The 25,549-nt window shown below is 36.3% G+C and overlaps 1 protein-coding gene across 3 annotated transcripts in view; it reads left to right on the forward strand.

Annotated features, from left to right (window-relative positions):
• Positions 1-567: 567 nt before the first annotated feature.
• etv4 (ETS variant transcription factor 4) overlaps positions 568-25,549 on the forward strand; it is a 33,796-nt gene continuing 8,814 nt past the window's right edge. Inside the window, exons 1-7 of one of the 3 annotated variants that reach the window (XM_056470017.1) lie at positions 568-931; positions 1,504-1,594; positions 1,857-1,904; positions 9,859-9,912; positions 22,626-22,755; positions 23,389-23,586; positions 24,407-24,693. In XM_056470017.1, the coding sequence (XP_056325992.1) occupies positions 875-931; positions 1,504-1,594; positions 1,857-1,904; positions 9,859-9,912; positions 22,626-22,755; positions 23,389-23,586; positions 24,407-24,693 (865 nt within the window). In that variant the 5' untranslated portion in view covers positions 568-874. Of the gene's footprint in view, positions 932-998; positions 1,135-1,503; positions 1,595-1,856; positions 1,905-9,858; positions 9,913-22,625; positions 22,756-23,388; positions 23,587-24,406; positions 24,694-25,549 lie in introns of those variants that run through there. The other 2 variants (XM_056470018.1, XM_056470019.1) reach the window with 2 other exon arrangements.

Raw genomic sequence — 25,549 nt, forward strand, 5'->3', positions numbered from 1 at the left:
ACTGGAAACGTACTAGGGAAAACCCTTGGGATTCTCAAGCGGCGATTGGCTAAAAGAACGCGAGCTCCGCCCTCGGTTGCTAAACCTCGATTGTGATTGGCTGCGAAGAGCAGAGAGGTTTCATTCATAAGGAAGGACAAAGGGAAGAAATTTGAGCTCTTGAAAGAGAAAATGCACCAATCAAAGTCCTCCGCACTAAGCGAACATCCGACAGCAAGAAGAGCAAGCTAAAGTCAGCAGTATGGTTTAAGAAAAGTGCTTATTATTATTTCATTAACCAACACACAGTGTGCACGCACAGGCCTACACACAAATCCCAACTAAAATAACAACATGATTGAAATGGTAAAGATTTCTTAAACTTAAACTAAAACTGAAATGTTAAAGCAGACATAATTGAATTGACCATGACTAAATTAATACAAAAAGATAAATGTAAGTTATCATACTGTGTATAACATTTCTGGAAAACCTTTAATATAATACATAACAGCAATATCGCGTTTTATTGGCTAAAAGAACAGCGAGCCTTTCACTAAACCAGCATAATCTTATAGCGAACGTGGCATATACATCAGTTAGTTGTCATTCTCCGCAAAATCCTGTGTAAACTCCCAAGACAATAGCTTCTTGGCTCAAATGAAGCAAAGAAGAGGTCTCGAGCTGTCCAAACAGTGATTTAGCAGAGCCCAGAGTGTGTGTTTATACGCACGCTGGTGGTTTTTTTGTGAATGGAGCTCATTACGTATGCAGCCTTCTCGCGCTCCATTCACAAACTACCGCTGCTGCTGCTGCCTCTGTCCGTCTTCCTTCCCCTCTCAGTCTGCGTGGAGCTCATTAAAACACAGCCTAAATGACCACAAACGGTTAAGGCATGGATTATAAGATGGATGGATATCTGGACCAGCAAGTGCCTTATACTTTAGCTAATGTGAGTATGGCTTTATTCACTTCAAAGCTTTGTTGCGCTTCACGCGGGGATGTTGTGTTGTTTCTCTGTCGTCGTTGCATGTGATTCGTTTTAAGCAAAAGCGCCGTTGCGATCAAAACTGTTTTCAGTTTGGGGCTGAGACAAAGTTAAACTTGCCTAGGAAATACTCTGTTGCTGTTTACGATGTACGCTGTGCTCACAAGGTAAACTTTAATACTATCTTTAAACGCTGTTCTGAAAATTGAGCTTGAAAGGAAATCAAAACTTCCCTTTTCGGGATGCTTGGATTGTCAGTATTTGCTGATGTAAGAGGCAATGCTCTGAAAACTGTTTTGATGTTGAATGGGCATCAACTTAAACTTACATATAAGGGAAAATTATTTATTCTTCGCAATATACTGTATTTTTCTGGACCTTGTCACAGTGGATTGTAACAGTTGCACTTTTAATGTTTATTTTACATTGTTGGGTTATTTAGAGTGAGTTTTAAAATAAAAATCAATTCTAATGATTCTAAAGTCTTCTTATTGTGTATGTATTTACACTTACATAATGTAGTTTCTGTTTTGTAGAGGTCGCAAGGAAATGGGCCCCTAAATAGACTGTTGATGGCGACAAAAAGGAAATACATGGACGCAGAATTACCCCCTCAGGAATCTGAAGGTAAAATAAGCAAGTTTAGAAAATATGATATCTTTAATTTTCATTTACACTTGCTCAATAGTAAGTTTATAGCTGAATATTGTCAGTTTTAGGTAAACTTGCCTTTTTACATGGACTGTCCAGGTATAAAGACATGATTTATCAAAAATCTGGCAATATGCACATTTTTATAAACAAATGCAAATATAAATAAAATATATTTATATATATCTCTTATATAAAAGAATATGTCAGCATCCTAATTATTTATATTGCTTTCCAGACCTCTTTCAGGATTTAAGCCAACTTCAGGAGACCTGGCTCACCGAAGGTATGCGTCTATTCTAAGCATGTATTGTGTGTCTATATTGCAATAAATATGTCCCTCTAGTGGCAGTGGGAAAGGAAATATCCCAGGAAACATGCTATATAGCAAGTGCATATACTTGGTGAGAATTACAAAACAAAACAAATCATAAACAACTGAAGACATTCAGACTGTGGTGGCTTATTTGCAGAGTAAGTCAAACAGCTGTTACAAATAATTCATGTTTTCAGTTTAAATGTTTAGAGGGAATATAAAATATCTATGATAGTCCAGATTATTTTTAGCTGTACTTCAGCACAATCGTCGTGTAAACTTATTGTTGCAAATGTGCTGCTTTTGTAAAGTGCACAGAAAAAAAATGCCTTGATTGCACAATGCTGCTGGTTACGTTTTATTCAGAAAGTCCTGACAATGGCTCTTAAAGCCAGTACACCCAGGCAAAGCAAACAAACAGCATCAAAGCTGGACAGTCAGGAGGCAAATAGTTGAAATGAACCCTGCCAGAAACAATTTACTGTGTACATGTCAGAGTGTGGAGAACACAAAGGCTGCTCTCAATAAGACCGGGTGGCTGGATCCCCGCTGTTCTGAATGAATTATACATCTGTCCCATTCAAAACCCCTACGCAGATTTTACTATAACAATTACGAGGTGAAATTAATGCAGTTTAAAAAATAAAAATAAAAAATATATATAAAATACACAATATTATGTTATGTTTACTGTATATTAGTGAAACTCTTTTATGATTTTATTTTAAGCTTTATTATAAATTAAAACTGTCTTGCTGTAATTGCATTCATTGAATATGACATATGGCAAATGGAAGATGCTAAATCTTGAAATAGTAGCTAACAGTCCTACATTTAGGAATGAATTAATTAAGGAGATAATGCAATAATACTAGGTATGCTCTGATCAGGATTTTTGGAGCCGATACCGACTACTGATTCCTCGTTATGGTGATCAGCCGAAACAGAGTACCAATTCTGATGCTTCAAAGTTTATAAAACTTTAACATTGCATAAAGCACATTTTCCCTCTTAGTACGATACTTAAGTGGAGCTTTCTCCTTTCCTAAAAGAATAAATAAAGGTTGTTGCATATAATCCCTTAAACACGTCTCTTATAACCATTTAGTGTGGACATGTAATGGCCAGAAGCAGCTTTACAGAAAATAATAGAATAAACAGATAAAAAAATTTGGTAAGAAAAATTAATAACAATGCAATTCGAAAACATTGTAAATGATGGAAGAATAATTCAACATGCCTCAATGAAGAAAAAGTATGGGGCACATTTTTGATGCATAAGTTCAAATGCATCTTCTTCAACTTAACCCATTAACTAACACTTGCGATCGGTTCATGTGATCGGCCAGATATAAGAGTACCAATCGAGTCATAAAATGTGATTATCGACCGATACCGATCTCTGGGCGATCGATCAGAGCATTCCTAAATAATACTATAAATATATTTGCATTATGCATGTTTCATTTTTAATGTATATATGAAAATCAATTGCATTGACTTGTTGTTCTTTCTGATCAAGTAGACTACTTTAATTAAAGTTGTCCTCAAACTATTGCACAGCACCCATTCTTGTCTCAGGACAACTTTTTTGATGCACTTTGGATTTTTTTTATCCCTTTCAAATGTTGACTATATAAAAATAACAGTTTAACCAGTTTTTAAATTTAAATATCAGGGCAGTCACTCTTGTCTGAGGTCCCAGTAATAAGATACATGCTCTTTATAGGCTTTTTAAAGTGCAAGCAGAATAAGAGCTGTCTATAAACTGTGTCATACTCATCTGCTATTATTATTAATAAAAAAAAATTATACACTTTTTTTGATCCCTTTCAAATGTTGACTATATAAAAACAACAGTTTAACAATTTTTACTTTAAATATTGGGGCAGCTACTCTTATCTGGGATACCAGTCATAAGGTATATGCTCTTTATTGACTTTTTAAAGTGCAACCAGAATAACAGTTGTGTATAAACTGTCATGCTCATCTACTATTATTATGCAGCGTCAAACTGTGAAATTCACACATTAGTTAGGAAACAGAAGAGGCAATGACCAAAAACAAAAGAGACCCGTCGTACAACAAGTACACAGAAATTTACCAGGTGGAGCAAAATGGAGTAATGTTGGCACTTTAGCTGCTGCAGTTTGGACAAAGATATTTTAGCATTTTTAGAGCAGCTTTATTACAGTTGCTTTTTAAAGGCAGACACATTTTTGCTGGTCATGAACTTTTCTTTCTTCTGTTCTGTTTGGTGGGGGGGAGTGGCTTATAATCAGGTGATTATGATGAGTAATTCACCATATTGTTAAAACAGACACCGCTGCAGGGATTTGACACTTTAAAGGGTAAGATAAAGCATCTGCAATAGTTGTTAATAGAAAAGCTTGTCCAGTCATGCGAGTATTCTTTACATTTGAAGACAGACCTCCTGGCTCCTCCCAGGATCTGCCAAACTAAAAAAAAGTCATTCAGGTTCACCTCAAAGAAAAAAGGAAACATGTCTCCATGCTTGCACAGACAAACTCTGGTCTTGTGCTGACTTGCATTTCAAAGCCCTTGACAAGATGTTCCTGGAAATTCACTGACTTGAAACAAAACGCACACACAGACAGACACTCCCACAGATGTACACAGACACACACGTTCTGATGCGACCATGTATGCGTTCACACCCACACACACAAACCCCCACACACAAATTAGACTGATAGACATCAGGTTGGTTTCAATCAGCCCTGAAACTCTAAAGAGCTTGAGTCACTCACATTAAGCCAATTTTTTTTTATCTGTCAAAAAATTGCATGTGCTCCTTTTCAAAAAAAGTTGAAACATGTCTGAATGATTTATTGCTTGATCTGGAGGGCCAAACATTGGACTCATAAAAAACAGCCTTACTAATCCTCCTCGAGGCAGAAAAGAAGAAAACTTAAATGGCTCTAATATAATTACAGTATAGCAACAGGATAAGAGCAGCATCTTTGAAATTAATGTAATTTCTTTGAGCATGCTCAAAAGGGCATCAGTACTGTTTCCGTCACACAGGAAGTGCCAGATTAATGTTAAAGAGATGGATTTAAATCTCCTAACGTTCTGGTTTCTGTGTTTATGGTCGGCTGGCTGAAAAGAGAGCGGGAATACATCCAAGTAAAAAAAAAAAGAAGTTAGAAGCGTTACTGTCATACACAAGCACACATGACTAAGAGCTGTTGCACGTCAGGAATAAAACAGAACAGTGGGCAAAGAGGAAGAATAGAAGTTTTGCTTGTGCAAAACACATTGAAAGTTTGTAGGTTTTTTCCATTTAAAACTATGATAATTGTTTAACTGTAAATGTACTGTACAAATTATTAATGTTGTTGTTGTTAGTATTTTTAAATAATGGTCTGCACTTTACATTTGCATCAAATTCAGGCTTAAAGGGTAATACTTTGTGATGCAGAGAAGTTGTTTTTAAAATAAGTGTAATTTAATTGTGCAATTAAGTTCAGAAAATAAATATATTTGGAAAAGAAATGGAAACACAAGCTGTTATCACTTGGATCAGTACTGTTACATTTGAGCTGCTTTATTCAAGGACAACTCAATGTGGCAGTTTCTGTTTAATATTTTATTCTAACATAATAACAGAGATTTGTCTGGCTGTATTGAGTGGCAGTGCTTGGAATTCTATTGCATTATTGAACCAGTCTGCGAATCTACAAATCCACAAAAACTGGACTCAGCAAAATTACATGTCATTATAAATGCCTTTTATGGGACATTATTGATTGTTACTGTACATTATTACGCAATCGGTATAGAACACATATCCATTGCTTGTGTCTGTAAATTGAATTCAGCAACCTTTTAAAGAACATTTTTAAGTTTTACAGAATCTATTCCTATTTAATTTGTCAACAAACATCTATGAAATGACTGACGCATAAAACTTTTCTTGTCTAAAGCTCATTAAATGTTAGAAACTGGACTCTTCTTCTACTTTCCCTTACGCACTTATCTTCTCTATTCTTTCGCTTGCTCTCTTTCTCTCTTCAAACACTTATTGCATGACCTTAAAAGCCAGCGTTCAAAGACTTCAAAGCAGGTGATGAATTCCAGAACACTTCACCAAGCAGAGCTCATCAACATTGTCTGAGAATGTCCTTCAGTTTTTTTTTCTCCAGTGTGTGCAGAGAAAGACATTTAGTATTAACAGTACGCTGCTACATTTAGTCTGAAATGAATCTTTTCCTTTTCGGTTGAAATATGCTTACAATGTATAGGCGAGGTAATGGGCTACATCAGCTCGAAAGCCTGTAAATCCATCAGCAGGATTGAGCTAGAGTGTTGGTTGATTGGTAGGGGGGAGGACATCATATCTTGTGGTTTGACATTGATCACCCCTTATTATGTTAAAATATGGTCTGCCTCTTTTAGATTTTAAATCATAGAAATTTTCAATGTAACACGTTAGGTAGAAATCAGCCATCTAAATTTGGTAATTTCAAATAACCTTTGCTTAAAATTTTGTTAGATTTTTTCCACAGCTCATCGGCTACTAATGGATCCTTTTCACAGGACTGTTATGACACGTTTAACAGTCATCATAATCTTAAATCCTTGAAAGTTTTTAATATATAGATTTTTAAAAAATATCTGAACATTTATATGCATTTGTGAATTTATTATATCACTTTTGCGTCAAATTACAAAAAAATGAATTACAAGGTGTTTCTAATGCAGTGTCTATGGGCTAAGAGTAAATTTGATGTTATTCTCACCTCTGACTGCTGTCTTCAGTCTCACATCAGTCTCACTTTTTCTGAAAGTCTTGATAACACCATCAAGCAGTTTTTCTATTTTTTTTTTTTATAGTTTCAGCAAATAGGATTACAAAATACTTGTTGTACCCTAGATTTACTGCACTCCAAGTTTACCCAGCTATGATGCTTTCCGCCACTGAGAAACTCGAAAATGTGAAAAGGGTCTATATTAGTTGGTTTTGTTAACTTTGAAAAATAAAGTAAATAAAATGTATCTTTTAAAGTATTAGCTCACCACAAAATTAAATCTCACCCTCTCTTCTTGTTTCACAAGGCTTTCTTCCTCAGAATACAAATGGAGATATTTTTAATGAAAGCTGGGAAATTTGGTATTCATCAGCAAACAAAAACAGAAGCTCAACCAGACTTGTTTGACACCTGAAAACAAACCTCATTGGGCCTTAATGAAGTTTAAACATTTCGTGTGACACAAGCCATGTTCCCATACATCTATTTTTATTCACAATTTTTGAATATCGCATAATCAAATGCTTAATGGAAACACTAGGATGCACATACATTGAGTAGGATAAACATTTTATCGGATAAGATAAAATGTGTGTAAACTACGGTGGAAAAACACTGATTGAATTAGTTCCAGCATGCGCATCAAAAAAATGTATGTGATAACAAACATGAGCACTATGGGACGGCATTAATAGACAAACCAGTGACAACCGACCACATTGTAAAACATCTGAATGTTGTTTAGGTCATTCTAAAATGCATTAGCTAGTCTGACATCAAAGTGGTTCGGTATTATGTCCCAGAACTGTCTTGAGTGGCTGTTGGCCTCGTTGGTTCTCACGCCACTAAGCAAGCATGTTTGATTCTCTGTAACCGAATCTGAATGCTGTAAACAAAACTTAAATCTGTTCATCTTATAAAGTGATAGTGCTTTTTCAGAAGACATGGATTAAACCATTCAGTTTATATAGAGCTATTTGTTAAATCTTTTAACAAAACTTTTGAGGTGTCAAGTGTTTTAGGCAAGGCAAGTTTGTTTATATAGCAGATTTCATACATATTGGTTATTCAAAGTGCTTTACAGAAACATAAATAAAAGTGACAAGTATAAGAAAATTAAAACAACAGAATAAAAATGATTAAAAACAGATTAATATGTGTTAAAAACTAGTTTTAAGGGAATGAAAAATAAAAGAAAGACACAATAGTGCGATCTGTCGAATGTAGCACAGTGCTCAGTCAGTAAAGGCACAGCTAAACAGATGTGTTTTAAGTCTTGATTTGAACATGCCTAATGTTGGAACACATCTGATAATTTCTGAAAGCTGATTCCAGCAGCGGGGGGTGAGGTGGCTTAAGGCGGTTTCACCTTGCTTTGACTGAACTCATGGAATTTCTGATTAATTTGATGCTACTGATCTGAATGATCTGTTAGGTTTGTAGTCAGTGAGCATATCCTAGGTCCTAGGACATTTAGTGATTTATAGACAAGTAATAATACTTTAAAATCTATTCTAAATGTAACTGGGAGCCCGTGTAAAGACCTGAGGACAGGTGTGATGTGCTTTGGGAAGGCGAGTGTGGAGGCTGTTACAGTAATCCACCCTGCTGGTGATAAAAGCATGAACAAGTCCTCACTGGAAACAAAGAATCTAATTCTTGCAATGTTTTTGAGATGATTGTATGCTGATTTAGTTACTGCTTTGACATGACTACTGAAACTCATATCATAGCTGAATAGACTAGATTAAAATATCTCAGATTTTATTTACAGACATTTGTGTTCTACAGATGAAGATTAATGGTTTCATAAAGATTAAATGTAAATATAATGTCAAATGATATGTAAATATAGCTAAGTTGAATATTTAGTTCTACTTTTTACATGGTGCCATAGCGTAAGCCAAAATCAGCAATGATATCCCATCAAAAATACGAACATAAAAAAAATAAGCTGAGAGCAAATTTTGATACAAGAGTAATAATAGCCCATCTACTGTTCATCTGATGGAATTCAGCAGTAATCAAGATATCTGCACACACACACTCGATGATGATATTGATCTGCTGCCTGTAGAAAAGTGCTAGCACATGGAAAAGTGGAGGTGAAGGTCACGGGCTGTCCAGAGGCAGTAACTCAGGTTTCACACAGATGATAAAGGGAGACACAGGCTAGGCTAATGGACAGCCCATCCCTTCATCAAATCACAATGTCCATTTAGGCTATGTGTGCTCAAGAAAAATGACTTGGTTTGCAGTCATATTTAAAGTCTTATCACTAAGTCAACAGGAGCAAAAATGATAAAATACAGGAATTCAAAAATCCAGAACACTAGATAGATTCCCTCGTTGGGCCAGATAACAGCTTGCATCAACGCAAATGTTGTTTTGGCATTGAAAACAACTATCATGATTTATATGAAAAGGGATAGTGTTATTTTTCAAATGCATTTACAGACATTTCCCTTTCAGATGAAACTATTTATTAAATGAAATTAAATCAAGCATGCAAAATGAATTAATAAAGTTCACAAGGGTCATTTTACTTGCATTTGCACTTTTATTTACACTCAAAAATGTCTTAATATTTTGCGAAGTAGATTACCCCTACCTGATTATCATTAGTTCTGCTGTTTGTAGCCTAATTTTTGTTGAATTATTCACTGCATTAGACATTATGAAATTAGCTGCTGCATATGTGTACTCTAATTTACTTGCTGTTTACTCAATAGATCCATTGCAATACTTTCCAACCCATCTGCAATTTATGGGACTGCTCTCTCACAGTAATTTGCCTGGTGTATTTGGGGTCAACAAGAGACCCCAATAGTTTATTTATTTATTTTTTATATAAAAAAGCATTTAAGAATCAGGTTGAGCTAAATAATAGCTAAATAATAATTGTACTAAATCATAGTTATATATTTATTAACAAGAAACAGTGATTCTAGAATTGATACTAGTCAAGTATTATATTATTATATCATACTCTGTGATAATAAAGTCAATAATATCTAACTACAGGGTTTAGATTGGGTTAGAAGTTTTTCATAAAAGGATATAAAGACATATATGCAAAAACATATCGAATTAATGTAAAAAGACACATTTTTACAATGCTTATTTTAACATGTTGGTGTTCTTCGCAGCTCAAGTTCCTGACAGCGATGAGCAGTTTGTTCCTGACTTTCACTCAGAGAACTGTAAGTACTGCATCTTTTTGATTTACGTCTGATAGATTACATTAATCATCTTGAAACCTGAGAGGCTGAGAGAGCTGACAAAAACAAAAAGAGATAAAGAAAGGGAAGTAGGTTTGTCCTCCAATTATTTGTCCAAAAATTGAGTGATTGACAAACTGCTGGAGGCTGAGGCGTGGAGTTTTTTTCAGACATACGGTCCTTTTCTCAGGCTCTGCGTAACAGAAAAATGAGGTACACGACCTAACACACTTATTCTGACGTATTTGGATGTTCATACTAAAGAGCACCTTCCATTTGCATGTGCCTGAAAGACTCAATTGAGCGGCGAAGGAAGCCGGTAAAAGATCATTCAGGAGTCAAGCACAAAGATTCCCTTTTTGTGTCCGTCAGAGGTGTAAATGGGAAAGCAAATTCCTGTACCGCACAATGCAAAGGCCGCCTTTTCAACTGCTTGCCTCATTTTGTTGTGTCTCCTGTCAAAGCCTTTGTGTAAACACTTCCTCTTAACCCTTTTGTTAAAGCCATTCACAACACATTGGGTTGGGCCTTTACCACGTTGGCGAGTTTGTTATGGTGACAATTTTTTCGAGGGTTACAAAGTTCACGTTATGAGTCATAGATCTTGTTTTTTTCAGTAACATGAACTGGGTCGTGGCTCGCTTAAAGACTCCGGGTAGACACAATCCCAGAACTCGTGTGTGCAAACAGTGCCAGTACCCCATTCTACATCTGACCTCTAATGACAGATGCTCCCCATAACATATTGTTCTTGTCTGTTGTGCAACAATAAGGGGGAGGAAGTGGAGATGAACTCTGGGGCAGGAAGGGGTCATGTCTACTTAACCCCATCAGGACATAACCAATCACCAGTGCTCTTTGCCATTGACAGGCTTTCCTCATACTCACAGAGGATATGGGAGTTCAGGCTGACAGGCCTGTCACATTAGTTAAGTGGAGCAAAGCTTTGACTGACAGCAACACCCGCCCTTTCATTTAGATGTAATGGAGTAATAACTCAAGAATTGGTTGCCATTTGAGGTCGCTCATTGAAAAAAAGACTTGAGTTGACAAGGCAGCTATAAACATAAACATATTCCCCCACATTTGTGGTCTCTATGGTGTGGGTCAGTTTATGCCACCAGCTAAGATCCAAACAGCGCCTCCTCTTTATTGCTGTGCTACATTTAAACTCACCAAGATTATCGTGACATTCAGGTGAGTCAGATGTTTTGCTAATTCGTGCCAGCATGTTACGTTTCATAACTGTCTATTGGCCTTTTCTCTATAAACACAGCAGGGAAAACAAGATACAACCAAACACATAAGTGTTTTGGTTCTTTTGCCAGTCAAGTTGTTTCCCGTCTGGGCACGAGCGTGAGTTTGAGACTCCGGGACAGAGCGGAATGCCAGATTAAAGTGGGGGGAGGTGCTGGACATGCTGTTGTGCAACACCTGCACATCTGGCAAATCTATCCCCATTCCTCTTGTTTTTCCACATTGAGAGTCTCCATTTGGTGTAGCTGTGACCCTCCGCTTGTCATTATTAGAGATGGAACTCTGCAATTTGTTCGGACTGTTCTTCACAGTGCATAAACTGTCACTGATATCTATGCTGGGAACATGGCTAGTTTGACTTGTTAGGGAATCATTGACATGTTAAATGCTTTAAAATGACCCCTCTAGACTTGAAAGTACACAATGCTGTTAAAAATAAATGGCCAAAGGTAATGAATCAGAACAAAAGATCACAAAGCAAACTCAACACTTCCTATAAACTATAAAAAAAAGTAGATTTCAGTTTTGTCTTTTTATTTAATTATATTTAGATTTCTGTTGATCTCAATAACACAAGATTTTGACCTGTTTTCTGTAAGGGAACAAATCCAAGTCTAATGATAAACATATATACATAACATTAGAATTTGTCATCTTAATTATTATTTTTTATAAGAACACAATTTTTATTCAAATACAATATATCGGATCCACAAAATATGTTAAATATCTTTCTACTATTGATTAGTACAAGAAGAATTTTGTCCTGTTAGTAATGGCCCTCAAAGAACAGGATTCTTTCTCCCATTCATGAAAATGCCCAAGAGCAGAAGTGACTCCACCCTCATGGTTCCTTTTTCTGAATGGAGGTTTTAACCCCACCCCCATCCTGTTTCCCCTCCAACTGTACTGAAATGTGATAATTTAGGCAGGCTTTTCTCTCCCGTTCTCTCTGTCTCAACACTGAGTGTTCCAAGATGTGAGTTAATCCTGCAAATGCGGTGTTGTGAGAGCCATTGTTTTTGTGCCTTGTAGTAATTATATAGGAAGTTGTGGCTATAAATCCAATTCCAGAAAACAGAAGTTTACAGAAGGGGAAAACAGAAAAAGTCAAGAGATGTGCAATGGGATTTACAATTTCAAGATTGTTTGTATGTTGTTGACCTTCTGCTAGATCTCTCAACGTCTCTGATATATACTGAATCGTACTGTCCTGATGACCCCCCCAATCCCTTCTCAAACAAAATATACTTTCCAAAATACAGCTGCTATGCAACAAAGTCTGTAAAAACATCCTCAAGGGTGCCAAAATGTACAGAGACCAGTCATTCTACCCCAATGAAGGGGCCAGGCTTTCCTCTTTCACTAAGTTTTTGCAGAGAAATGAGCCACACGCGTACACACACACCGACACACGCGCACATTTAAGCCCCACATTTTTTATGAATGGGCTGGTTGTGAGGGACTGGCTGAGGCAGCACATTAACAGAAAACGGAATCTCCATTCATGATTTGGACTGACTGAGAGCTGTGCTCAACGCAGCCTTTATAGAGATGCTGTTTTCTACCTCATTTATCTTTATTTCTTTCTTTCTTTCTTTCTTTCTTTCTTTCTTTCTTTCTTTCTCTCTTTTTTCCTTCTTTCTTTCTTTCTTTCTTTCTTTCTTTCTCTCTTTTTTCCTTCTTTCTTTCTCTCTTTTTCTTTCTTTCTTTCTTTCTTTCTTTCTTTCTTTCTTTCTTTTTTCTTTCTTTCTTTCTTTCTTTCTCTCTTTCTCTCTTTTTTCTTTCTCTCTTTTTTCTTTCTTTCTTTCTTTCTTTCTTTCTTTCTTTCTTTCTTTCTTTCTTTTTCTTTCTCTCTTTTTTCTTTCTTTCTTTCTTTCTCTTTTTTTCTTTCTTTCTTTCTTTCTTTTTCTTTCTTTCACTAACACTGCTTTTCTTTAAGTTTTCTGCTCTTTTTCTTTTTTCTCTCTCTGTTTTCTTTCAGTTATTTGCTCTCCCTTGCTTATGCTTTCTAACAATTTACAACCTGTGTATGTTACCATTATTCAATGCATGTTATTCATATCAATTCATCAAAAAAGTCATTGTTATTGCTACTTTAACTTATTGACATATACCATTTCAACTTAATTTAAAACAGTGCTCAGCATATATAAGTACACCCCTCACAAATCTCTTCTTTAAATTCATATTTTTAATAGGAAGCTATACAATGTTATATTTGTGCATATACATTAGATTAGTCAGTACTGAAGCCAAATCTAGAGCTTATCTAACAAAATAACTTACGATAACAGTCCAAAAACTAGTACACCCAAATTTATATGTTATCGAAAAATATCAAATACAAATTTAAAAAAAGAGGAAAAATCAAAAGTAAAAAAAAAAATTAAATTTTGTTGAAATTTTGTAGGTTGTAATTTTTTTGTTGCAATAATTAGCTTGAATTTAATTGTAACATCTTGACTAAAATATTATTTTAAGAAATATATCTGTTTAATAAATCTGTTTTGTTTAAATGCACCAAACTACATTGCCTATATTCACTGAGAAATAGATAAAAATATTCATTTTCAAAATGGGGTCTACTCAATTATGCTGAGCACTGTATATAACAGATTCAGTTTGATGTTTTAAGCCTGTTTGATGTATCTTAAGTTTTAATAATTTGTAATGTTAATTTGACTTCACTTTAAAATTTTAAATAACAACTATTTACCAACCCATGTATGAATTACATTTAAAAAAGTAATTTAAATATTACATTTTATTCAAAATGTTACTATAGTGATGTATTTTTAACCAAGATTATGACAATATTATAATAGAATTTAACATTTCATATAAATTATAATGTAACATAAACAATATTATTGCATTTAGTTTTACCATTCTTTGTTCTACAAGTTAGAAGTCTTAAACCTTCATAAGAGGAATGTTTTTCAACAGCGGCCGGTTGCGACGTTCCTAAAATGATGTTTTAGGATGTTTTTGTAGGTGGATAAATGCCAGACTGTATACGTGCCAGTAAACAGCAGCTCAGACGCTTATGTAAAACATGAATTTGGAAGCCTGTTGTCCGTTCTGCTGTAGGAACAAGTTAGAACATCCACTTCACAGGCTGGGGTAGCAGCCGAGACTCTGAATGGATGGCAGTGTGTATTTTACTGCATCTGTGAGGACAGAAGCAGCAGGGCAAACACACTAAACCAAGCCAGGAAATTGTCTTTTCTTCCTCCTCTCTAAGAGGGTCTCTTTTTCTCCCTTCTCCTGCTGATAGAAAAGTAACAGAGGATAACATAGAACACATGTAACATAACACACACACATCAGAGACTTCTAGACAGCATTTGGAGACACAGAGTCTTCTCCAGATAAATAGTGCAAGTCATCGCTGGTCTAAATCACTTAGCTCAGTCTATCGTTTCAGCATAATCTCAGCCCAGTTCTGCTGAAACACAACAGGCCGCGTCTCGTATCGAAAAAGCAATGATGGATCCATTGATCCAGGGTGATCTCAAGAGTAGATCAGGCACCTCAAGGAAAAAAGCTTGAGTGTTTTCCCTATCTCTCCCTGTATAATTAAGATATCAGCCCAGATGGGACTCGGTGAGACAAGTCTCTGTAGAAATGTATTTCTCACCGGCTTGACAGAAATTCAATGAGCAGGTGTTATCTCCCTTCAGAGATAAAAACGTCTCTCTCTACACGCCTCCATTCTCTACAGTAGAGTTCATTATATAATTTCTGCAATGAGCAGAAAATCAATATGTGCATTAAACATTAAGAGTGGACTGTGATCTATTGAGAGCTGATGAATGTGAGGTTGAGAGTTTGATTACTCTTTCCACATGAACCAGCGCATAAAACACTATCATGTTGCCATGGATGACATCATTCTATTAGGTTTACAGATTGTGGTTATCCACCTTTCGCATTTTCACTTTCGCCTATGTTTATCTTTTGTTGGTAATGATAAAATATAGTTTGATGATTCATCTTTGGGGGTGGTGTGGTGGTGCAGTGGGTAGCACTGTCGCCTCACAGCAAGAAGGTTTCTGGTTCGAACCCCAGCTGGGACAGTTGGGATTTCTGTGTGGAGTTTGGATGTTCTCCCCGAGTTTGTGTGGGTTTCCTCTGGGTGCTCCGTTTTTTTCCCCCACAGTCCAAAAGACATGCGGTATAGGTGAATTGAATAAGCTAAATTGGCCAAATAGTGTATGAGTGTGAATGCAAGAGTGAATGGGTGTTCCCAGTGTTGGGTTGCGGCTGGAAGGGCATCCGCTGCGTAAAACATATGCTGGATAAGTTGGTGGTTCACTCCACTGTGGCGACCCCTGATTAATAAAGGGACTAAGCCGAAAAGAAAATGAAAGAATGAATGATTCATCTTTGAAAGATGGATTATGCGTTTTTTACATTGGCAAAGCATGTCATGGGGTTTCATTAGAAAAAAAATCCAGTTTCAGAGGGAAGCGATACCGTGTGATTCACAGAAACATGTCAGATGCCATTCATATCTCATCCACACCCAATCACAATGTGAATTTAACCTCACAAAAACACTTAAATGCGTTAAGCATTAAAAAGCTGTGTTTTCAAACAACGCACTGCAGAGAGCTCAGAAATGTAGCTTCGCACGAGACTGTCTGGACGTTTCCACTTATCTTGTCATTCAAGTTTGTCAACAGTTTTTGAACTACTGTCTGAAACTCAAAGGGGAAGTCGCTGACACTCAGAAGCGACAGTCAAGCCCAAGTGAGCAGACAACAATTTTTATGGAAAACCCCAGAACTTCCTTTTTTCGTTTGCTCTCTTTTTCATTCCGCTCGAGTTGACATGGACGCCACATGTCGGCCATGTGTTGCTGTACTGTGTCGAGATGACAGCATTGTTTCTGCAAAACCTCTGGCTGAAAGGCCAATCATTTCAATACTCAAATGAGAGGAAAACTGTATATCTTCATTTCTACTTAAACCACAAAAGCTATTAAAGAAGCAGTTTGAAAACAACTTATTTTTACAAATTTAAACATATTTTTACGGTTTGCCAAGCCATTGTACATACTATCAACTTTTTTGGATATTTTTGTTGGTTTATTTATTCAGTAAGAGCATATTAAACTAATCAAGAGTTTCAGTAAAGTATTTTTCTATAAGTGCTTTTCTTTCAAGCTTTCCATTTATCTACTCAGCACAACTGTTTTGACCTCCATAATTGGATTATTATTTTGAAGTGAATTGGAGTGACACTGTTTTGCGATCATGTCACTTCTATTTCAATTAAACACCTGATGTACTTCCCATGACAGGCTGTACTTAAAAAGAAACAGGCTAGCTTTGAGAGCCGTGTTAAGTGGGCTGCCCAAAATCAATACCACCATTTCAACCTTTAAGCCATTCAGACATAATTGGCATCCTTGTTGTTCTTATTGATTTGTCACTGTTGGTCTCAAATGGCCAGTGGGAAGCCAGGTGGCATCTCTTCACTGACCGTCAAGCAGACTGTTATCGTAATCTGAAATCAGATTTTATCACAACATCAGCTCAAATATCAAACGCCCGTGAAGGATTTGCTCACCTCGCACCAGACTAACACAACACGATAATTCATTGTTCAGTGTTTTTTATCAAACAGTCTTTGCATAAAGCCTCGTTCTGCTCGGGATTTGTGTTTTATCTGACAACAGGCCATAACAGTCGCGTTCCTCTGACTGGTAAAATACGATCGATTTATAGTCTTGAGATATTATTACTCAAACTTCGGTTCCTCGTATCTGTTGAGTTGATACGGCTGGCCTCAACTGCAGCTGTCATGAGATGAAAATTTCCAGGATGTGAGCCTGACGTGAATATACAATATTGTCCAGATGATCATTAAGCTGTCCTGCCTTAACAGTGACTGAAATCTCATTTTCTTAATCCAAAATTGTTCTTTAAACGAGGGTTAGTTCACCCAAAAAAAAGTAAATTCACTCTTCACATGTTTCAAACTTGCTTTATTTCTTCCTCCTGTCAAATACAAAAGAAGATATTTAATATATATATATTTTGAGTTTTAAAAGTTTAAACCACTGAAGGGTGAGTGGCCAAATACTATTTTTGGGTGAACTATATCCCGTTAATTTACTCGTGATTGTACATTTAACACACTCTCCCACAGAACTCCCAGCTAAGGCCACCGGTATCTCCATCTGTCACAGCTGGTGGATCTTTTCTGTTGTTGTTTGGGGCAGGGGGGTATCGAGTCCTGAGATTTGTTTGTGGTGGGAGTTGACTGAATGGCCCTCCATAATGATCCCCTACTTCCTAAAGCACTCAACCATGACCATCACCTTTCACCTCTTATCCTCTTCACTGAATCGCACTATTTACATATGTAAAGTCCAGCTCCCACCTCTAGCCCTGGCTGTCTCTAAAGGCTCATCCTGAAAGGAGACTCTTGTCGTTTAGGTACAATGCTACTGGTTTTTCACACTTGGATGTAGCTTGAAGGGAGGTGTGAATGTTAAATACAGTTGTGTGTGAGGAGAGCATTATTTAAATCTATGGCACTGTAAACACCTAGTATTAAAATGCATTTTTGGACAACGCTAAATACTGGTGTAAATGGAGCGTAAAATGTTTCAACCACTTCTAGAGGTAGCCAGAAGCACAATTGATCAGATTGCTTTCATGTTGTAGATGTTTAAATAGCCACAAAAGAAGCTTTTTTAAACATAACTGGATGCAATGTTGAACAATGCTACTCAATCAGGGTTTACATTTTGCTGTCTGAAATTTTAAACTTTCTGTCCCAAGTCATAAAAGGAAAGTAAAAAGCACAATGTTCTCTTACTGGATTCCTGATTCTCTAGTTTTGGAGAGCGTTAAAAATTGGCCATTGGATTAATCGAAAATAATGCACAGTAATGTGTAATTTACATCTTTTTACATTTCATATCAATCAATAGCAATAATATGTGGAAATTATTAAATTATACAGATGTAATGTAACTCCATGGCTGCTCATAAAATACAATAACAGAGTACATACAGTAATCAGAGAGTAAATTTCAATACCTTTTAGGACCTTTCCATACATTTTAAGACCTTATATCCACTTTTCGGCGGGAAACACTGGTGAGATATTTACTAAATGTTAATGTAAGAAATTAATCCAAAACTAAAACAGTATTCATATACTGAATAAAAATTTATTAAATCTACTAATTCAGCAGATTGGCACCTATAAAACTGCAGAAATAATGGTGTTGCCTTAGTAACTGCAGTAAACAAAGCAGCATGATGTCAAATCTAGTAGGATATTCACGAAATTAATTCAGGCAAACTTAAGCATACAACCATACATGGCATAATCAAAAAGGATTTAATACCTTGAAAAATAGCATTTAAGAATTTTTAAATACTTTTTAAGGGCCTTAATTTTCTCTACATTGATTTATCAACTTTGAATACTTTTTAAGACCCTGTGGGCCAACGCTTTTCTTTATTTAATTTGAGATTATTTATTTGTTTATTTATTCATTCATTAATTCATTCACTCATTTATTCATGCATTAATTTTAGGCCATGTCAGCAGCATTGGTTATATTCATCGCAACACTTAATGAATGAATGAATGAATAAATAAATAAATAAATTAATTAATAAACAAATAAATAAATAATTCAGAATCATGACTTTATCGTTAATTGTGAAAAAAACACACAAATAAGAACAACACTGATAAAAACTCCTATAAGTTGTTTCAATTTGATCAATGAGAAACACTAAAATCCCTCCTCCCTAAATGTTTATAGAGCAATTTGCAAGAGAAGGTTCACTTTTCAAATACTAAGGAGAAAATATCATTAGGTAATATGTTGCAATAAATAAAAAAAATATTTATTTTGTTGCCAATTTTCAGCAACAAGTAGCCATATTCTAGTAGTAGTACAGTATATTTTAACATAATTATTCTGCCTATATACTGTATTTATAAGTAATACATGTCTTAAATGTAACACTTCATTTTGTCCAAAACAAATTTAAGTATTTTTTACTTTGATAAAATAAAAAAAACTGAATGTATTTGAATTGACTAAATTATTTATTTGTATTATGCTAAAGCTGCTTCATTTTTTTTCAAACGGCACACTCAGTTTTTTGGTTTTGAGAGTATTGTGTATATTTTATTTAACAGATGAAGTCATTAATGCTGTTAATACATTTTTGCATCATCATTTTTCACATGATAAATTCCTGTTCCTTTGCATTATATTTTTATTTATAAACCACCCAGTATAAATACATTATGTTCTAAAATATTTATCTAACAAATTTAATTGAAGACTACAGTGTATATACAAAATATACACGCTGAAACTAAAATAGTATAAATTATCTTCTAGGAAATATGAACTAGTTGGAAAAAAAGGAAAAAAAACCTCATTGCATAACGTATTCATAGGTAGTTAATTGCTTTAGTGCTAACTGTACAAACGTTGACAAAAAAAGCACATGATTGTTAGTTATTGTTTCGCAGTATTAGATTGAAAGATGTACAGTACACCATAGTCGGAAGTGGACAAAAAACTTTAACCCCATTTAAATGCCATATTTGAACAGGAATGAGTCTCTTATTTCACCTGTGATCCGATTGACCAAAACACATCTTATTACCCGGTTTAACATCGCGAACTCCCTCTGTCTCATCCATGTTAGCCGTTCCCATGGTAAGCTTAAATAAATAAGCTTACGGTGCACCATCAGAGGTTGAAAAAGCTGTGCACTGCAGCGTGCAATGACAAACAGATTGACAGAATCAAATAGGCGTTCAAATTGTGCAATGACAAGAAATATTATCGATTGCGTCACAAAAAACTTCAAAAAGAAAGTAACGAGTGTAAGGTAATGTAAGGAGTAGAAAGTGCAGATATTTGTGTAAAAATGTATTGAGTAAAAGTAAAAAGTTGTCATAAAAATAAATAGTGGAGTCAAGTACTGATACCAGAAAAATCTGCTTATATACAAAGTATTTGTACTTCGTTACTTCCCACCACTGGGCGTTATAATGGTGAGGCCTCAGGCAAGCTGTAAGACTCTTTTTTTCATCCCTACTTACATACTTTACAAGACAAGAACCAAGAACATCTAAACACTTCACAAAGATGTTACATTACACATATAGATTCACAACCCCCAAACCCCCCTTTATTCCGAAGAAACTAAACCTAAGAAATATGAGTGGTTTTAGAGAACAGTGATGTCATGTTCGCATGAATCGCCAGGAGAGAAAGCAGAAACTAAGAGCTTTGGGCAAATTACACTAAATAAAGAACAAGAGCTTCCTTCATTGTCACATCTCTGTTTACTCGGCTGCCATCGGTCTGTAAACTCCAGGAGATTTAACGACAGACGGATGTGTCTTGATAATGTTACACGTTCCCAAAATGTCGCCCTGAAATCCTAAATTCCATTTCAGTGTATTTAAAGTGGAATGATTCATTACTTTAGAAGAGTGGCTTTAGTGTGTATAGTGATTCCCTGTTGCTTATGACTTTGTAGAACTTGCAGCTTTATTGATCAAATGAGCAGTCCATTATTAAAGCATAGCACTGATTTAAGATTTTTTTCTAATCTATAAATCTTATTACCAAAATTACTGATTACCAAAGTGAATGTTTAAAGTAATAGTTCACTCCAAATTTTTTATTTACTTACTATTTATTCTAGTGGTGAAATGGATCACAAATCTCACGGTTTGAATCACACTACGGTATTTGAGTCATCAATCTGACCATTTTTCAGATCAACAAAAAATGAGGAGACAATGTCACTTGCTTTTCATTTATACAAAAATATTACTGCAAAAATTATTAATTTTAACAAACAGAACTTAGAACCTGTAATTTTATTAAAAATCTAAATCAAAAAAGAACCAGCTGAAAAAAAGGAAAATATTCAATACGAAAAATTAATAACCATATGCAAAGCATTTATCATTCATGTTGTGCGGGTTTAAATTGAGATCACGATCTTTTAATGTGTAATTTGTGCAGCTTTACACTGAATGCAATAAAGCAGGCGAAACCAACAGTGACAGAAAACATCTTTAATTATTAACTGAAGAAAGTGTTTAGATAGATCCTACAACAACTTTTTCTGTCATCATTATATTTTACGGGGAAGCCAAAATGCTTTCATACACATGATTTGAATGACCAGAGAGGCAATCTCTCTGCAGTTGTTATAAATGTTGGATTAACCTACAAATTCAAATTAGTTAGTAATCTGCGGGTTATGTGCATTCCGAACTGTGGGTTATGATCCGTTACACCCCTAATTTATTCAGATTTTACGGTTTTAAGCCTTTTGATTTTCTTTTCTCACAAAACAAAATATTCAGAAAAAAGCTGAGAACCTGGAACCATTGATATCCATGGTAAGAAAAACAAATACTATGGAAGTCAGTGGTTACAGGTTTTCAGCGTTCCTCAAAATATCTTCTTTTGTGAAGAAACTGAAACTTATTTGGAACAAGTAAAGGGATAATATGCGATGACAAAATTTTCATTTTTGGGTGCACTATCACTCATTCTCAGAAGGATGAATCACCAGTTCTATTCAGATTTCATGTCTTTCTCTTTCGGTTTGAGTATTGCAGTGATGTGCTGCAGTGTTACAGTACTGGAGGGCCATTCCCCCCTTTTTTTCTTGTTTTTGTGAATGAAATGTGCAATTACCTGGGCTTGGGTTTCATCTGTGCCTGTTCTGTCAGGTCTGCGCCCACGACAATCAACACATAAACAGCCATAAACATAGAGCTGCTGCTCGGCTGGAAGAGCACAGCTGCTGCTGTTTACCCTGAGCGGCCCAGAAAAACATCCTGTACCGTGCCGTCTTTGAGCCCGGCTGCTCCCCTCCAATAATAAACAGCACTGCAGTTCAGACCCAGACCCCACGCATGCTGGGCGGTTCCTCTGCTACTCCTCAGCCAAACGCCAAAAATCTCGAAAAGCTGGGCTGAAGGAACACAAAAAATTCTTATGTAAATGACCAGCTGCTGATGTGTTTAAAAAAGACAAACTCATTTAACCACAGCCAATGAATGTTATTAGTGGATTTGTGCTTTGAAAAAGTTGAAGAAGTTAAAAAATCTGGAATCTAAATGAAAGAAAAATGGTTAAGTCCACTTTCAGTGTTGATTAATGGAAGCGATTGTTTATGTTTTATTTTGAAGCTGAAAATAAGTTTCACTGAGTCAACTAATGTGGCGTTTAAAGGTCACATGATCACCCAGACTATAACCAAGGACAAATTTTTGCAGTAACTGGAATACAAAAATATTTATCTTTACTCTAGTTTGTATAGTCTTGTTGTATTTTTAGACAAAAAAAGCCTGCGTCATTTCTGGAGCTGGAATGTGTAACGAACCTGTTTCTCTGTGTATCGCAGCAGTGGCATTCCACAGCCCGCCTGTGAAGATTAAGACAGAGCCGCAGAGTCCCGGATCAGACCCCAGCCAGTCCTGCAGCCACAAGCAAAGCTTCAGCTACCCCAATGGAGAGCAGTGCCTTTACGCCAGGTCAGTCAATAGCTGGATGCAGAAGATAGACGCATCTCACATCATTTTTGATGCAAGTGTTTCTTCAAAACATTCTTGGGCCTATGAATGAAAATAAACACATAATTAACTCTGAATGAAAGTGTGTTCCAAACAAAAATGAACATCTAAATCCCTTTGAGAAGACGTCTGTAAAGGGTGCATGCAATGGTGACCACAAGGAAGTCATTTTATCATTTATAGTTCTGTGACCAGAGAGATGAATCCTCACGATTCATGTAAATGTTAGTTGGAGAATTTTCATTTGTAAACAGATTTTGTGTTTTGTGGTGATATGTTAGACATATTTCAGCATGCATTTCATAAAAAGCGTCCTGCTCACTTCCCATTGGATTTTGTGTCAATTTTAATTATGCATGTTCCATTTTTAAGAAAGCAAGTCTGGGACAAGTGTAGAAGCAACAGTGAAATCTATTCATATGCTTTTCGGGTTCTAACCTTCATATAAACAGATAAAAATACAAATAATTCAAGTGCTGTTAAAAAAATATATCCCAGATATAGTGTTTGCAGTCCAAAAAGCATCAAAACATGCTCTACAACTGTAAAATAAAAGGCATCGTTGACTTTAAAAAGTGTTTGTGTGCCCTGCAGTGCCTATGAGCAGAAGAGAGCAGCTGTGGCAGCAGCAGGAGGATCTAAGAGCTCATGTCCAGGGACGCCCATGTCCCCTATGCAGCATTATTCCCCCAAACCAACAGTGGGCACTCGGCAGGAATCAGGGTATATGAATCCACCCTCATCCAGCCAATCCCACGCCTGCCACAGTCACAGTTACCCCATGAACCCCAGGTAACGATAACAATCATGAATGTGTAGTTGTGTATAGTTTTGACTTGGAAAGCATACCTGTAATCAGACCAAAACTATGGTATAAACAGGACATTACTCTCAGCCAGAACAAGAATTTTTGGACAAAAGCTAATTAACAAGTGTAAATATAATATACAATACTGGCCAAAAGTGATTTACAGCTTAAAGGGGTGGTCCAGTTCGATATCAAATTTTAAACTTTAGTTGATGTGTAATGTAGCTGTGTGAACAAAAACAACAAGATGCTCAAAGTTCAATGCAGAGAGACATTGGCTTTTACAGAGTTAGCTTAGCAAAGCCTATAGTGAACGAAGTTTGGGGATTACAAAAAATACATCTGGGTTAATGATGTCATAAACCCTTCAGGTTACGCACATACACCCTGTGGAGCAAAGGGGCGTGGCCAGAGTGTAATGCTATAACAGAGATGCCTCCTGCTGATGTGGAGCTGATCTGCGAATCACAGCACATTATGTTAGCTGACCAATCAGAGCCTCTTGGGGAATATGACAGTCGTTTTCATGTTAGTCGAGTAGCCGTAATCAAAGTAGAATATATAAAAAAAATAACTAAGACTAAAAAATAACTAAAATAAATACGATTTTTTACAAATGAAGCATGAGCACACATTGCTTTTCACCCCATAAATGCAACCAAGCCTTAAAAATACACTCTGCACCACCCCTTTAAGAAAACTATATTTCTCACTACTAAATACTGTATTTTTAAGAAAGCCTCCTTGCATCATAAAAGCCTTTTTAAATCTATGTGATAATCAATGTCTGATTTTCCCTCCCAGTTCCAGGTTCCCTTCCGGCTCGGCAGAGATGTGCCCACCATTCGCTTCCCAAGGCCAGGCCCTGCAGCGCATGCATCCTGCCCATGCCAGTGGAGGCGGAGGAGGCGGTTACCATCGGCAACACTCTGACCCCTGCTTGCCTTATCCTCCCCACCAGACCTTTAAGCAGGAGTACATGGACCCTCTGTATGACCGAGCGGCCCACATCAACGGACCACAGCCTCAGAGGTTTCCTCCTGCCCATATGATGGTCAAACAGGAGCCCACCGACTACACTTACGAACCTGGTATGTGAGTCATCTGATGAGACACACTGAATGACTTTGCTTTGAAGTGGCGTCTCAATATTCTCGGTTCCTAAATAGTCAAACCACATCAGGCTAATAATGTAAACCAAACATAAAGTCTTTTACGAAGAGACTTTGTTTGTTCTTATCCACATCCACTCAAACTTTGCAAAGGTTTCTGTACTTCTCCTTGCTCTGTCACCCCTCCCCTTCAGTCTGTGTTCTTTCAGAGGTAGGGAGGGAGGCATAGGAATTTCATTGAGAAAATGGAGGGCACTGGAAAGGCTAGAATCCCCAGCGGAGCGCTCGCGGGTGTAGAGTTGCAGCAGCGGCTTCCTTTTTCTGCAGGCAGATGAACTCATAATGGAAAAATGAGCGTAGCCTCAGTAACCCGAGCCCGTGCGCTGGTTTGGTGGAGCGAGCGGGAGGTGGAGGGGTTGTGTTGTAGCCGGGGGGCTCAGAGTCATACACTCACAACACAAGCGAGCTCATTCGACTTAGCGAGTGACACAGGGTCGAAACACAACACTGTGCAGGTCTGACTTATCAGTGCTCTGTGAAACACTACAAACAACTGGGAAACAACTAAGAAACAATGAACATAAACGAAAAACTAAGTAAAAAAATAACAAATAAATAATAAAAAAAACTAAGTTACCAGTTCAGTTGATTCTTTAAATAGAAAACAGCAGGCTTTACTTGTTCTTTGGTTTCTGTGTTTGCATCAGTGTTAACATAAAAAAACTATTATAAATTATTTTCAATACTTGTATACAGATAATAATTGCAAATTAATATTACATTGAATACAAGTAATAGCGGAATAAATGTTAAATACTTCAAGGAAAAAAAGAAA

This window comes from Danio aesculapii, chromosome 12, assembly GCF_903798145.1.
Source record: "Danio aesculapii chromosome 12, fDanAes4.1, whole genome shotgun sequence".
In the NCBI taxonomy this organism is placed as follows: Eukaryota; Metazoa; Chordata; class Actinopteri; order Cypriniformes; family Danionidae; genus Danio; species Danio aesculapii.